General features: G+C 39.5%; 1 protein-coding gene across 1 annotated transcript in view; it reads right to left on the reverse strand.

The window, feature by feature from the left end:
• The window catches only part of PRDM6 (PR/SET domain 6), a 106,070-nt gene that overhangs the window by 13,300 nt on the left and 80,166 nt on the right, over window positions 1–12,604 (reverse strand). Inside the window, exons 6-7 of the mRNA XM_008014254.3 lie at window positions 9,990–10,332; window positions 681–857 (exon numbers count right to left, since the gene is read on the reverse strand). Coding sequence (XP_008012445.3) covers window positions 681–857; window positions 9,990–10,332 — 520 coding nt within the window. The remainder of the gene's footprint in view (window positions 1–680; window positions 858–9,989; window positions 10,333–12,604) is intronic.

The raw sequence follows: 12,604 nt of genomic DNA on the forward strand, positions 1-12,604 counted from the left end.
TTGCTCAGATGCCATTACCTTGCCAAAGCCCTTAGAATTCAACTCCATCTCTTTCCACATTCCCTGAATCCTCAAAAAGTCAATGTACTCTGGGTTTGGTTTTGTTTTTCTTTTTTCACCAACATGGTAATTCTAAAGTCCAAAATATTCACTGAAAAGTCACAAGTTGGCTGCTATAATAGGTTCAAACTCTTTAACACATAGGGAAGAGGAGGATATATTTCATCAGAATCCTGAAGGGTTCAAGTTCTCCAAGAGGGGATTATTCTGATGTTCTAAATTTGTGGTCACCTTTCTGATGATCATAAGGCTTGCTGATGGTCACAGGAGCTCTGTGCAGCTCCTAGATAAAATTCCAGAAGCACAGATCATCAGGGACTGAAAAAAAATATATTAAAATTATTTACTCCTACCTCCTTATTTTAATGAGGAGAAAACAGACCCAGAAGATTCGTCTCATGACCAAGGTTGGAAACTTGAGCCAGGACCAGTGCGTAGGTTTCCTGACTTCATTTTTCAAATGTCAGCCACTAAACAAGCAGATTCGTTTGCAGCCTGGACACTGGCCTTCCAAGTAGCCTTTGCCAGCTGGCTAAGCTGGGCAGCACTGTGCTGATGCATCTGCTGGCTCTTGGGAAAGGCTAAGAGAAAGAGAGGGTGGAGGGTTAGCCACTACTTACTTGAAGGGCTTTTCTCCAGTGTGGGTTCGGATGTGGTTGTTGAGGGTGGTGGCCCCGGCAAAGGCACGACCACAGTAGCCGCACTTGAAAGGCCGGTCACTAGAGTGAGTGACCACGTGGTTCCTCAGTTCTGAAGGTTGGGAAAAGGACTGGGAGCAGTGGCCGCATTGGTAGGGTCTGAAACAAATAAACAGACTGCCTGGTCATTATTTTCTGCAGTGGTCAGTGGAAGTCAGAATCATATGACAAGGGACCAAAACTTTTTGGTGACATCTTCTCAGTTTCTAAGACAGGGCATAGAGTTTTGGCCACTGGATTCCCACTACTTTACTTGTTGCCACAGGAACAAAATTCACAGAGCTGCTGAGACACATCAATTCTCAAATGAATATCCCTTTTCAGTACTAATTAAACCACTTTGGAAACCCGTAAGTTCTTATTTTTATCTTCCTCCAGGCAAATGTTAGGGTACTTTTGTAAGCAGTGAAAGTACAGACTTCATTAAGCAGACTGTTACAAGAGAAAATATATAATTGCCTCTTATGCTTCCTTAGCACTTTTATCTTTTCAAAGTGCTTTAAAATCAGTTATCCAATTTAATCTTCACAATAATCCCCTGGGACAGAGAAAGCAGTTGCTATTATCTCTGTCAGTTCAGAAAACTGAGGATAAACTGTCCTCCCAGGACACAAGCTCCTGATACTAAGGCCATTTGCTAGGATGTTTGGACCTTATCCTAAGTACCAGGTAAACACACAGGCAAGTCAGCAAGTTACATGCATGTTTTAATAGATATTAAACTATAGTGGACTTACAGTATAATCACTGGTATTGCACAGATGAACACAGATGTACACCCAGATGTGTCTCTTTGTCAAAGATATCTTTGTCAAAGATATCCTGACTTCTACCTACTATTCCCTCCTCCAAATACTTATCCACCAGATCTTTCTCTTGAACATCACCTCCCCATTTGACTCTGGCAGCAAGGTATGATTTATAGCAGCACAGAAATGATGGGATGTCACTATGCTTGCAGAAGGATGACTCTGATGCAAAAGCAAATGGAAGGAAGTGGTGACAAATACCTGATAATTAGCAAGATTATCAGAGCACATTCTTCTCAGTTCACGAGAAGTAAATCAATTTTTGGTTTTCATAAAATAGATTAAAATTCTGTCTTCTCTACAGAAGTTCTTCTGCTTACTTAAGCAGAATCTGGTGAGTGATATAAAACCCGGGGAGTTTTCCCTATTTGAAGCTATTTCATATCATTCCTTGACAGGGTTCTAATTTGTTTATCAAAATTTTTGTTCAGATAATTAATAATCTGTCGTGAGGGATATTAACAGCATTCACTAAGCCCTGGCTTGTGAGCCAGACATTTCTGGCTGCATTTAGAAACCAATGGTGAAAGCAGACTTAATTGCTCAACCTTTAACAAATGCATAAGCTCCAATGACCAGAAACCAAAATGAAGGGCTAGGAGACAATGGTGACCGAGCATGTACAACAATTCAATTAAGTGCAAAATAAAGTGTACCCTCTCATTTGTCAAGTGAACTGCTTAATTGTGGCTACTTGCCTCACTGAACACAAATACTATTATTTTACCAGGCTTCAGCACACTGAGCCCTGATTGTAGAATTTTTTAGCTTGATTAATAGCCCAGGATTGGTCAATAACTCAATACTATATAATTTTAATTACTTACATTTAGAAATCTATCTAACTGCTCTCAAATAAGTTTCAAAGAAATATACAAAAAGTCTTTGTTAAGGAGTTTATCAATCTTGCCAAATTACACATGCATTTTATTATAATTATAAAATAATCCTTTGAAAGCCATTAAAATTATACATAGATGAAAATGTCCTCCTGCCAAATCTGTTCTTTGTGGTAAATATTAACCTTAAAGGGTTCCTGAAAAAACAGTTCTCTCAGGGTTGAATTTTCTTAAGTGTTATTGAAGATGATAAACAAAATAATATATTAATATATGCTATATCCACTGACAATTGATTTTTCTAATAGTGAAGGGACTATTAACATTTATTAGCCTCTGGTTATCTATTTTTAATAGCTACTGCAATAAACAATAAGCCACTAAATAAAACCAATTAATCTTTTCTTTTTTTTCTAACTCTGCTGTCAAAAGTTGGGGTGATTTATTTCTCACAGTCAGAAGTCAATCCATCCTTTTTATGTTAATAGTTCATGGTGGTAAAGATTTACACACAGGAGAGCAGAAACGACCACAGAGAGGCTTATGTTGAATTCTTACATCAAAGTAACACCAATGGAAGGCAAATCGGATTCTAAAACATCACCTTTGCCTGGCACCGGCTTGAGAGGCATATGCTAGGGATGCAGTGACTTATGGCAGTTTTTAAAACTTTGCAGAACTCAGTTTGACTGAATGGAAGGGGCTAGAATGGGAAAGATAGGGCCCCTGACTCTGATCAGCTGTGGCATTTGGACAAGCCACTCAACTTCCCTGACTTGTTTTCTCATCTACCTGGTAAGGGGAATGGACTGAAGATGATGATCTCTTGCATCTCACCATGCTTGTTCTCACTTTCAGGTAATTGACAAATGTGCATCACCCAGGAAATCTGTATAATACACTGCCTCCCACGATACAGCATCACCAATATGATCTCTATTCTCCATCACGTCTACAAGCCAGCTCCCTATACATGGAGCTTTCTATGGTTGTGTGTGTGTGTGTACATGTTCATTGGAATATGGAAAATCTAAATGCATCGGTAAAAAGTTGAAAATTCAGAGTAAGAAAATCAAGTACCAAAATATAGGACCAAACCTTGTTTTAGTTAATCTCTAAAAGTCAAGTAATATTCCTTCATTCTTAAGTACATTGAAAAATAAGATTTTAGACTACCTGGTCACATTCACCTTTGCAGAGACCGATTCTGTATAGAATTTAGAACTGAAGGATGTACCTTACCTGCCACTATAATAACAGTGTCTCTTTCAGCATCAAAATGTATAGAAAGTTAGCCCTTAGAAAGTACAGAAGTTACACTGTAAGTAGACAAGTTTCCTTTAAACTCTCTTTTCTTGTATTTTCAATATTTCCTTAAAATATGAATAAAAGAAAATGATCAAAAAGTAATTTTAAAATTGATTATGTGCCTAGGGTTTCATCCAGGGACACAGGAATACATTCAAAAATTAAATCTTCAGGACCAATAGCAGAGCTTAGGAAACATTATCATCACAACCCAGGTATCACAACTTCTTTTGGGACAACTGGTCACATGATTTAAGACTATGTTTGCACGTTTCAATTAGCCCACCCTAACTCCACATCTCTCAACATATAGCCGAAGGGCCTTTGGGGCACACAATTAATTGTCATTACTCAGCTTTTTATTCTGACAAACTAACATTCCCATTAATTTTCCAAGGTCTAGCCAAAAGGTAAGACTTATTAAACTTCTGGATATAATCAATTCTGAAATTCTGCCTCCCTTGATGTTTCATACTCGGAGACACTCATAAGGACTGACATTCATGAGTGCTGGGTTTAGCTTTACTCTTTCCAGGATCTCATGATATTGCACAACTAAATGGAACTAACTCTTCTTTAATTTTTTTAATTTTTTGAGACAGGATCTCACTCTGTTGCCCAGGCTGGAGTACAATGGCATGATCTAGGCTCACTGCAGCCTCAAACTGCCATGCTCAAGTGATCCTTCCACCTCTCAGCCGCCTGAGTAGCTGAGACTACAGGCATGTGCCACCATGCCCAGCTAATTTTTATATTTTTTGTAGAGACAGGGTTTTACCAGGTTGCCCAGGCTGGTCTCAAACTCCTGGGCTCAAGTGATCTTCCTGACTTGGCCTCCCAAAGCGCTGGGATTACAGGTGCGAGCCACTGCGCCCAGCCCCAAAATCTCCTTTTTAAAGCACTTTATTCTCTCTAAATTATCACAGACATACAGCACTTCACTCTTCTCAAAGCAAAGGCAATGAGCATGCCTTACAAAGGGATAGTATCTCACAATCACAAGTAATTTATGGCTTTTTTTTTTTTTTTTTTTTTTTACAATTTGAGATCTTTAGTAGTGTTGTCTAATGATTGAGCGGTTCTGTAGCTGAGCTACCCAATACTGGAGCCACGAGCCACATGCAACTGCTGCACACTTCAGGTGTGGCTAGTGTGCCTGAGAAACTGAAGTACTATTTTACTTAATTTGGATTAATTTAAATGTAAATAGCTTTGTGTGGCTAGTTCTGACACAGAAATATCCAGCTTGATGAAAAAACAGAAAAGTGCTCCTTATTTAAGAAAGAAATAACTGAAGAACAGAAAGCACCTGGGTAGATTTAGTTGGTATATATCAATGCTGGTAAATGTTTAAGCAGAAAGAAGGCAGAGAGACAATCTTGTACATCCCCTGGCACTCCTGGTCACTGGCAGCTCCTTTGCCAAAGATAACTTTGGTAAAATGTGCAATTAATTTGCTTTTAGTCTGTAATTGCTTTGGTGTATACATGGGAAAAGGATGAAACATTTAACAAAAGTAAGTATGGTTTGGCTTAAAAATATTCATCCTGCTTTGATTTTTCTTTCATGGCCTCCAGGACAAAACTTGTTCAGTTGGGGCCACATTCTCTCCTTGCTCAACATCAGCCAGCCCAAGTGCAAATCTCCCAAGACTTCAAAGGGAGATTACTTAGGTCACTGCTGGCTGTGTGGAGTGAGAAAAGAAGTTAGTTCTACGTAAGGAGAAAAATATTTCAGGACAGTGACAGAAGGGCAAGACCAAAGAGCCTGAAGAACATCAAAGCTAGAAAGAAGATAACCTTCACACTTGGTGGATAGGGAAGAAGTGGGACACAAGAACACTGATACATTCTAAGAAACTATGATGATGAATTTTCTCCAGGCCCCTCCTATCAGAGAGCCTCTTCTAATGTCATTTTAGCCTCTGGTCCCACCATATCTCTTACAAACAATGACACTTAAAACACAAATGTGAATAGGTGACGGTGTGCCCAGGAGGCTGAAGGCAGTCTTGCCCCATGTGGCACAAACAGTCAAAAAGGAGAAAGGAAAAGAAAAGGGACGCAAAATAAAAATAAGCATTATAAAGACACTTTGTGCAGAAAATAAAAGATAACATACTTGTCAGAAAACAATCCACTGTGATTGAAGGCTTTGCTTACCCCTTTCTGGAGCATACCCCCCACCAACGTACCACCCCAATGGAAGTGTTGAGAGTTTCTGCAGCAGAAAAACAGAAGAGAAAAGGGATTTCTAACTCCTGGTACAAGCAAAAGCAAGAAAGGCTACTTTGGCCTAGGCAATAGGCTTATGCAAAACCCCAAATGTTTATAAAGTCCCTAAACAAAATTTTGGTTGATTTAGATTCCAACAGCTTCTCCTCTCAGAATTTATTCAGGAAAAGAAAAAGTCAGTAGCCTGGGAAAAAGGAGGAAGGTTTTCGGTTTTGCTTGTTTAACAGAACAAAATCAAGAAATAATAATTCCGTGGCTCCTGTACCCTCATGGGTGTGTTTTTTGTCTTTAGTGCTGATTTCTACTTTGCCAGGTCAGACAGACTTTTTTTTTCTGTGTTAAATGTGAATAATGCAGCGGTTAAATTAAAAAAAAAAAAAAAAAAAAAAAAAAAGTGAGGCTGGGATCCCTGAGCATCTACGGATTTCTTTCTTTTTTATCAAGGCATAGACTGTTGATGGTACCTCACATGAAAAAGTTCATGAATATAGACACAAAGTCTGTTTGGATGGAGGTTCAAATATATGGTGTTTCATGGCCAAATATTCAGTCCATTGAATAAAAAATCATTTGGACTTCAGATTCAAGGGCCCGTTTCAAATTTGGACTTGTTTGAAACTCTAACTTGTTTTACCTTCTGATTTTGTCTCCTCTGTCCCCCTTTCTTGCCTTTCTTGTACCTAGTTCTAGCAAGATTTTCCTATTAAAATAAAAGCTTTTGAGTTTTTTGAACAGGGAAATGCTTTCTAACTATTCAGCCTTTTCACTGTAAATAGCTGAATGGGCATATACAGCTAAAGACTAAAGGCCAGCTGATCTATGGAATCAATCACTAAAGAATATATCCATGGGGTTGAGCATTCCAAATATGAAAATCCAAAAATGCTCCAAAATCCAAAATTTTATGAACAGCAACATGATACTCAAAGGAAATGCTCATTGGTGCATTTCAGATTTCATATTTTCAGATTTGGCATGCTAACCCAGTGAATATAATGCAAACATCCCAAATCCAAAACAACCCAAAATCAAAAAACTCTTCTGGTCCCAAGAATTTTGGACAAGGGATACTCAACCTGTATTCAGCAGTTGTAATCCACGTGGATAATAACCATAAACAGGTTCCAAACATAGCTACTGTCAGAAACAAATTTGATGTTCCATTATAGTTCTGTATATTTTTCCATTTAGCAATTCACCCATGTGGTTAAGAAATTATGGAGAGTATCTCTTACCTCCAAATTTTCTAGTACAAACAGAGAGCATCCTGGGTTCTGGAACAGAAATGAGCCATTCCAGCCCTTTATAATAAAAGCAAATTATGTATCTAGAATGAAACTAGGGGGTCCAAGTGACTGGGTATCTCCCTCTATTTCCCCTTATCTTCAACAATCAACACAGATGTGATGATGTAATTCAAGCATCTCCTCATCATTACTAAGAAACATTGTACTTTATAATTTTGCTTATAAAGGAACTGATCTTTTGAAGTAATTTTTTATTTTAACTTACTGAAGAATGATGATGAACACCTCTCAAGTCTTTACCAACAAAGTGCAGGGAAGGAACCCACTGCTTCAGTAATTTAATCCTACTCTGGCACCTTCCCAGATAACAAGCCCATTACTTCACCTCATCTGGAGAGGCTGGCAATTCCACACTTGGACATCTGAATCAAACAGGCCCATCAGGGTCCATGATAAGACAGGAGTCTCATGCCGCTTAGATTTTTGCCAATAACTCTAAATTAGCTTGGAATCAGTACAGACCTAACAATCTCCCACTGAAATGTATTTTGAATATGTAAGCATTCTAGTTTTTCAGGTATTTTTTCTGATAATACACATAAGTATATTACGAATTATGACTATTATTTTACAGGACAGACATCAAAACACATACATACATATACACACACACACACACACATATATATATATTTTTTTTTTTTTGAGATGGAGTCTTGCTCTGTTGCCCAGGCTGGCACGCAGTGGCACGATCTCGGCTCACCGCAAGCTCTGTCTCATGGATTCATGCCATTCTCCTGCCTCAGCATCCCGAGTAGCTGGGACTACAGGTGCCCACCACCACACTTGGCTAATTTTTTGTGTTTTTAGTAGAGACGGGGTTTCACCATGTTAGCCAGGATGGTCTGGATCTCCTGACCTCATGATCCGCCTGCCTCAGCCTCCCAAAGTGCTGGGATTCCAGGCCATGAGCCACCGCACCTGGCCCCACACATACGATTTTCTAAGTGTAACTGAGGTCAGACAAAACAGTCTGTTTCAGTATCTACTTACCATGAAATGGTTTCACTGCTTTATATGGCATTCAGCATAAACTCATCTCTTCTCATCCTCAAAGCTAAACTTTGAAAGTTCTACTATCCAGAAATTTTCAACTATTATTTTATTTTACCTGGCATAATTAGTTATTATGACTATAATGAAACTTTGCAAATAATCGATTCAACCATCTGAATTCACTCTATTTAAAAAGCAAGCTTATAATCAGATTTTAATGCATCTTCTGTATTTTAAAGACTACTAAAATGCTTTGCAAACTTAGAAGAGACATATCTTGAGGTTCTACGTATACTTGCAAGGAAGGCAAATTTTAAAAAAGAAATCCTTTCTAAATGAGGAAAACAGTTTCAAACTTTTGTATCACCTCTACACCAATAGTACTAAGACGCGCAGAAGTCTGTTGATATTCTCACCGGGGGCTCGCCTATTGAAAATAAAGATTGTGAAGACATAGCTGCCTTAACAACCCTAATCAGTGTTTCAACATTAATTAGCTACAGCAATGTTGATGCTAAGCAAGTGGTTTTTCCAACAGCACAAATACAAATCTATGCATGTGTAATGTGCATATGTATCCTGTAACTGATTAGTATTATTTTACAAAATATCCACTCCCTCTCCCCCACACCTCCATCCTCCCTGACTCTGCTTGGGTTTTCTAGGCACACTGTGTATCCTACAGAGCTGGGAGGGAAGAGCTGGGTGTACATTATTAGGCGAGGAGAGCCAAGTGGCTTGCTTAAATTAGTGGGAAAATTAAGAAAATAACCCAAGAGCCCTGCTTCCAAGTCTCCTACCCCAGCTTCAAAAATTATCTTCTGCTTTTATATTCAAAGCCCATTTTGAATGCTATTCTTAGATACCTGGGTTTTAATCAAGTTTTCATAGAACATGAAAGAGAGATAAAAACACAAGCAATCCTTTCTTATTGAATTAATTTGATTTTTGTCTTTTGCGCTCCCAGCTATCAAAACTGTCAAATAAACCAGTTTTGATTCATAAATAATAGTTCCATTATATCTACTGTGCCACTCGTCAGAGTACCTGAAATTTTAATTCACTTGTTCAGCTAAATTTCATCCTCAGTTCATGGCCATAAAATTCTTTATTGACAAACTTTCAAACCAACTTTGACTCTGAGGTATCTAGTCAACATTTTTCTTCTGTGTGGATATTAGTTTATTGAATAAGTGGCATCTGTTTTCCTCCACATCACTAGCAGAGTAGGTATTTCCTTTTGACAGCTTTGCAGGATTTATGGGTTTGCATGCTCTGAAGAAAAATAGTACTAAGCAAAAAATTCCAATTCATTACCTCTTAGTACTTAATTAAGTTCATACCCACGGCACACTGGAGGTGAACCCTGAAATGACTATGACAGCAGCACAGCAGCCAACTATATTATCTTTGGAAGACAGAGAAGATTCTAATTATCCTGACCTCATTTTTCCATCTATGATATTCATAAACATTCCTTCTATTTCTCTCCCTTTTAGGCTTGGGCAGAACTGTTTGGAAAGCAAGTGCAGATTCCTCTCTGCAGCCACCAACCTGTCTGTGCAGCCCTTATATGCAAGAAAGTCAAGCAGTGGTCTCACATTTCTCTCTGACCTTCCAGAATGCAGACACCACTTATCACAAGGCTTCCCCTGTGGAGGTGCTCAGAAGTTGGCGGGCAGGCAAGCAGTGAGTCTCACTAAGCAAACACACTGTCAGCAGTGAGAGTCAGGGTTACCTGTCGGGGTTCTGTGTGCACACGTGCATCTGTAAGAGGATCCGCTGGGTGAAAGTCTTAAAGCACTGCCCACATTTCCAAAGATGCCAGTCACTGAACTCTGAGTGGAGCTGGCTTGTGGAAGTTGGGCTCGCAAGGACTCGCTGGTTTTTCACGTTGATTTGATTAAATCCTGATTCAATGGGCCCAGACTTATCCAGAAGAGAGAAGTTCCTGCTGCATGGAGTCTGGGGGAAAACAACGGAGCGCTGCTGGGTGGTAGGGGCGAGTTTGCTGCTTTTGTTGAAGGGCTGCAGGGCGTCTTGTCTGCACATGGCTTCCATTACCGTTGAAGGGACATTTACTAGGAGAATAGCAATAGTTTAGAAGATCAGTTTTACTAGCCTTTAAAATAACCACAATAACACATACTTTAAAAAAATCAAATAAATCAACATTTTAAGAATTTGTGTTTCTGGACTCAGAATTAACATAACCATCTGATTTGAGGAGAAAAAAACTATTATCACAAATTAATAACTCATCTGATGCCTATTTATTAAGCAACTACTATATGCTCAGGATTGTTTTACATTGTCTTTGCCCTCATGGAGTTCACTTACGACTTGAGACATACAGGAGTCCATAGTGAGCACCACACTGCACCTATGCCTGGAGGGAGTTTAGATGGGAGGCACAGCAAGGGATAGGGAGTGAGCAGGGGATGTTGCCCAGAGAGGATAGCCCTGAGCAGTGCAGAGAAAATAGATTCAGCTTGACTGGTGGAGAATTTCAGGCTTTTCTCCAGACCTTGGCAGCACAGGATAGGTATCCAGGAAAAGCTATTTGAACAGATGAACAAGATGAAAGACACCTGGAGGCAGGAGACGTCTACCACGCAGGTGGGATAGGAAGGGAGACGGGCTGACTGAGCAAGGCATGGGATCTGGTCACTCTAGGAATAATGATTGGGGGTCAGAAGGAGACCTCAGAGGGCCTTAAAAGTCCAAATAAATAAATGAGAGACTTCAGACCTAGGAAATAGATACAGACCATTTCTGAGCAGAGGGATAGCAAGAAATATAGAACCAGTGTTCAGGAAGGGCTTGAGAGAGACCTGATTTACAGATGGGATGCAAGTGGATAAGGAAAGAGTAGGAGGCAACCAAGTGTGGTGTTTGTGACTCAGGCTTTGGAATCTGAAAGACCTAGGTTCAAATCCTGCCTCTGCCTCTTATTAGCTTAGTGGTCTTAGGCAAACTATTCAATAGCTCTGGGCCGCAGTTATTCCATCTGCAAAATGAGGACAGTGGTACTAACGCTTCTAAAAAAATAATAGCAGCATGACGTGGTGGCTGAGATGGCTGAGGTTTTAACTCCACTATTGACCCTTGGGCAAGTATGGAACATCTAAATCCATGACTTGGTCCCTGGTATAATGTAAAATAGTCACTCTCAGGACTGAATGGCATAAAGCAGAGGCAGCATTTAGTAAAGAGCTTGACCTATGGTTGACACTCAACAGATGTTCGGCCCTATGAGTCTTAGCAGCCTGGTCTTTAAAGTCCCCTTTTACGAGGTTTAAATACATCAATGAAAGTACTTATTACAGGGCCTACCATGAATGGCAACTACCATTTTTATTATAGAAGAAGAAGTGACAGATGTGAGGGAGATGGCCCTAAACTGGGGTGGTGGCAGTGGAAGTGGGGAGAGAACTAGAAGAAATACTTCTGAGGAGATAAATCTAATAATATAAATAATCTAATAATAATCTAATAATCTAATAATAATCTAATAATATAAATCTAGAATTTGTTGTTCTTTTTATTAAGACGTTAGTGAGTTAATAATATTTATAAACTATTTGCTGGTCATTCCATAGGTCCAGAAGTGATTAGAACCTAATAGGCTTAAAAAATTCTTTTTTTTTTAAGTAACTACTACATCTATGGGTCATTTCAAGGCTCATAGAGATTAAAGTTACCAGGTGGTCAAGAGAATGAAATTAGAGACCAAAAATTTTGAAAAGGATGATCAACAAAAAGATTGTGATAGCAAGTAACAAAATAATGCAGACTATGGCCACTGGCCACCGGTTCAAGGCTGCGTGGCAGGAAACAATGACCTGGGAGCACTCATGCCCTGCCACAGACCATCGCTGAGAATGCTACCTGGCACGAAGACGCAGGCATCCTCAAGGGTAGGGGATTGTGACGGCCACGAAGCTCTGTGCTCAAGTGGACAGGGAGATGCCACGAGTGAGCACAGAAAGGGGTAGGTGTGCTGCCTAAGCATTCTTCAACTCAGAACATTCTGTAGAATCACATGTGTCAAGCAAATCCAACCAGAGGACTAGCTCTGTCTGCAGGGTTCTGTCGGCATAGCCCATACTATCTTAGGAAAGAAAAGTAAAGCAAGAGACTCGCAGACCTGGAAAGAGTCTAGAGTTTGTGTAGTTGGCAGTTCTTAACCTTGGCTACTGCACATTAGACTCACACAGGAGAATCTTTAAAAACTACATTATAATCTCTCCATAGGGCCTGGGCATCTACATTTTTTAAAGTTCCCCAACTGCTTCTAAAGTGAAATCAGGGCTGAGAATCACTGATCTAATCCTACCTTCTCCTGTTACA

This window comes from Chlorocebus sabaeus, chromosome 23 (assembly GCF_047675955.1).
Source record: "Chlorocebus sabaeus isolate Y175 chromosome 23, mChlSab1.0.hap1, whole genome shotgun sequence".
NCBI classification, from domain to species: Eukaryota; Metazoa; Chordata; class Mammalia; order Primates; family Cercopithecidae; genus Chlorocebus; species Chlorocebus sabaeus.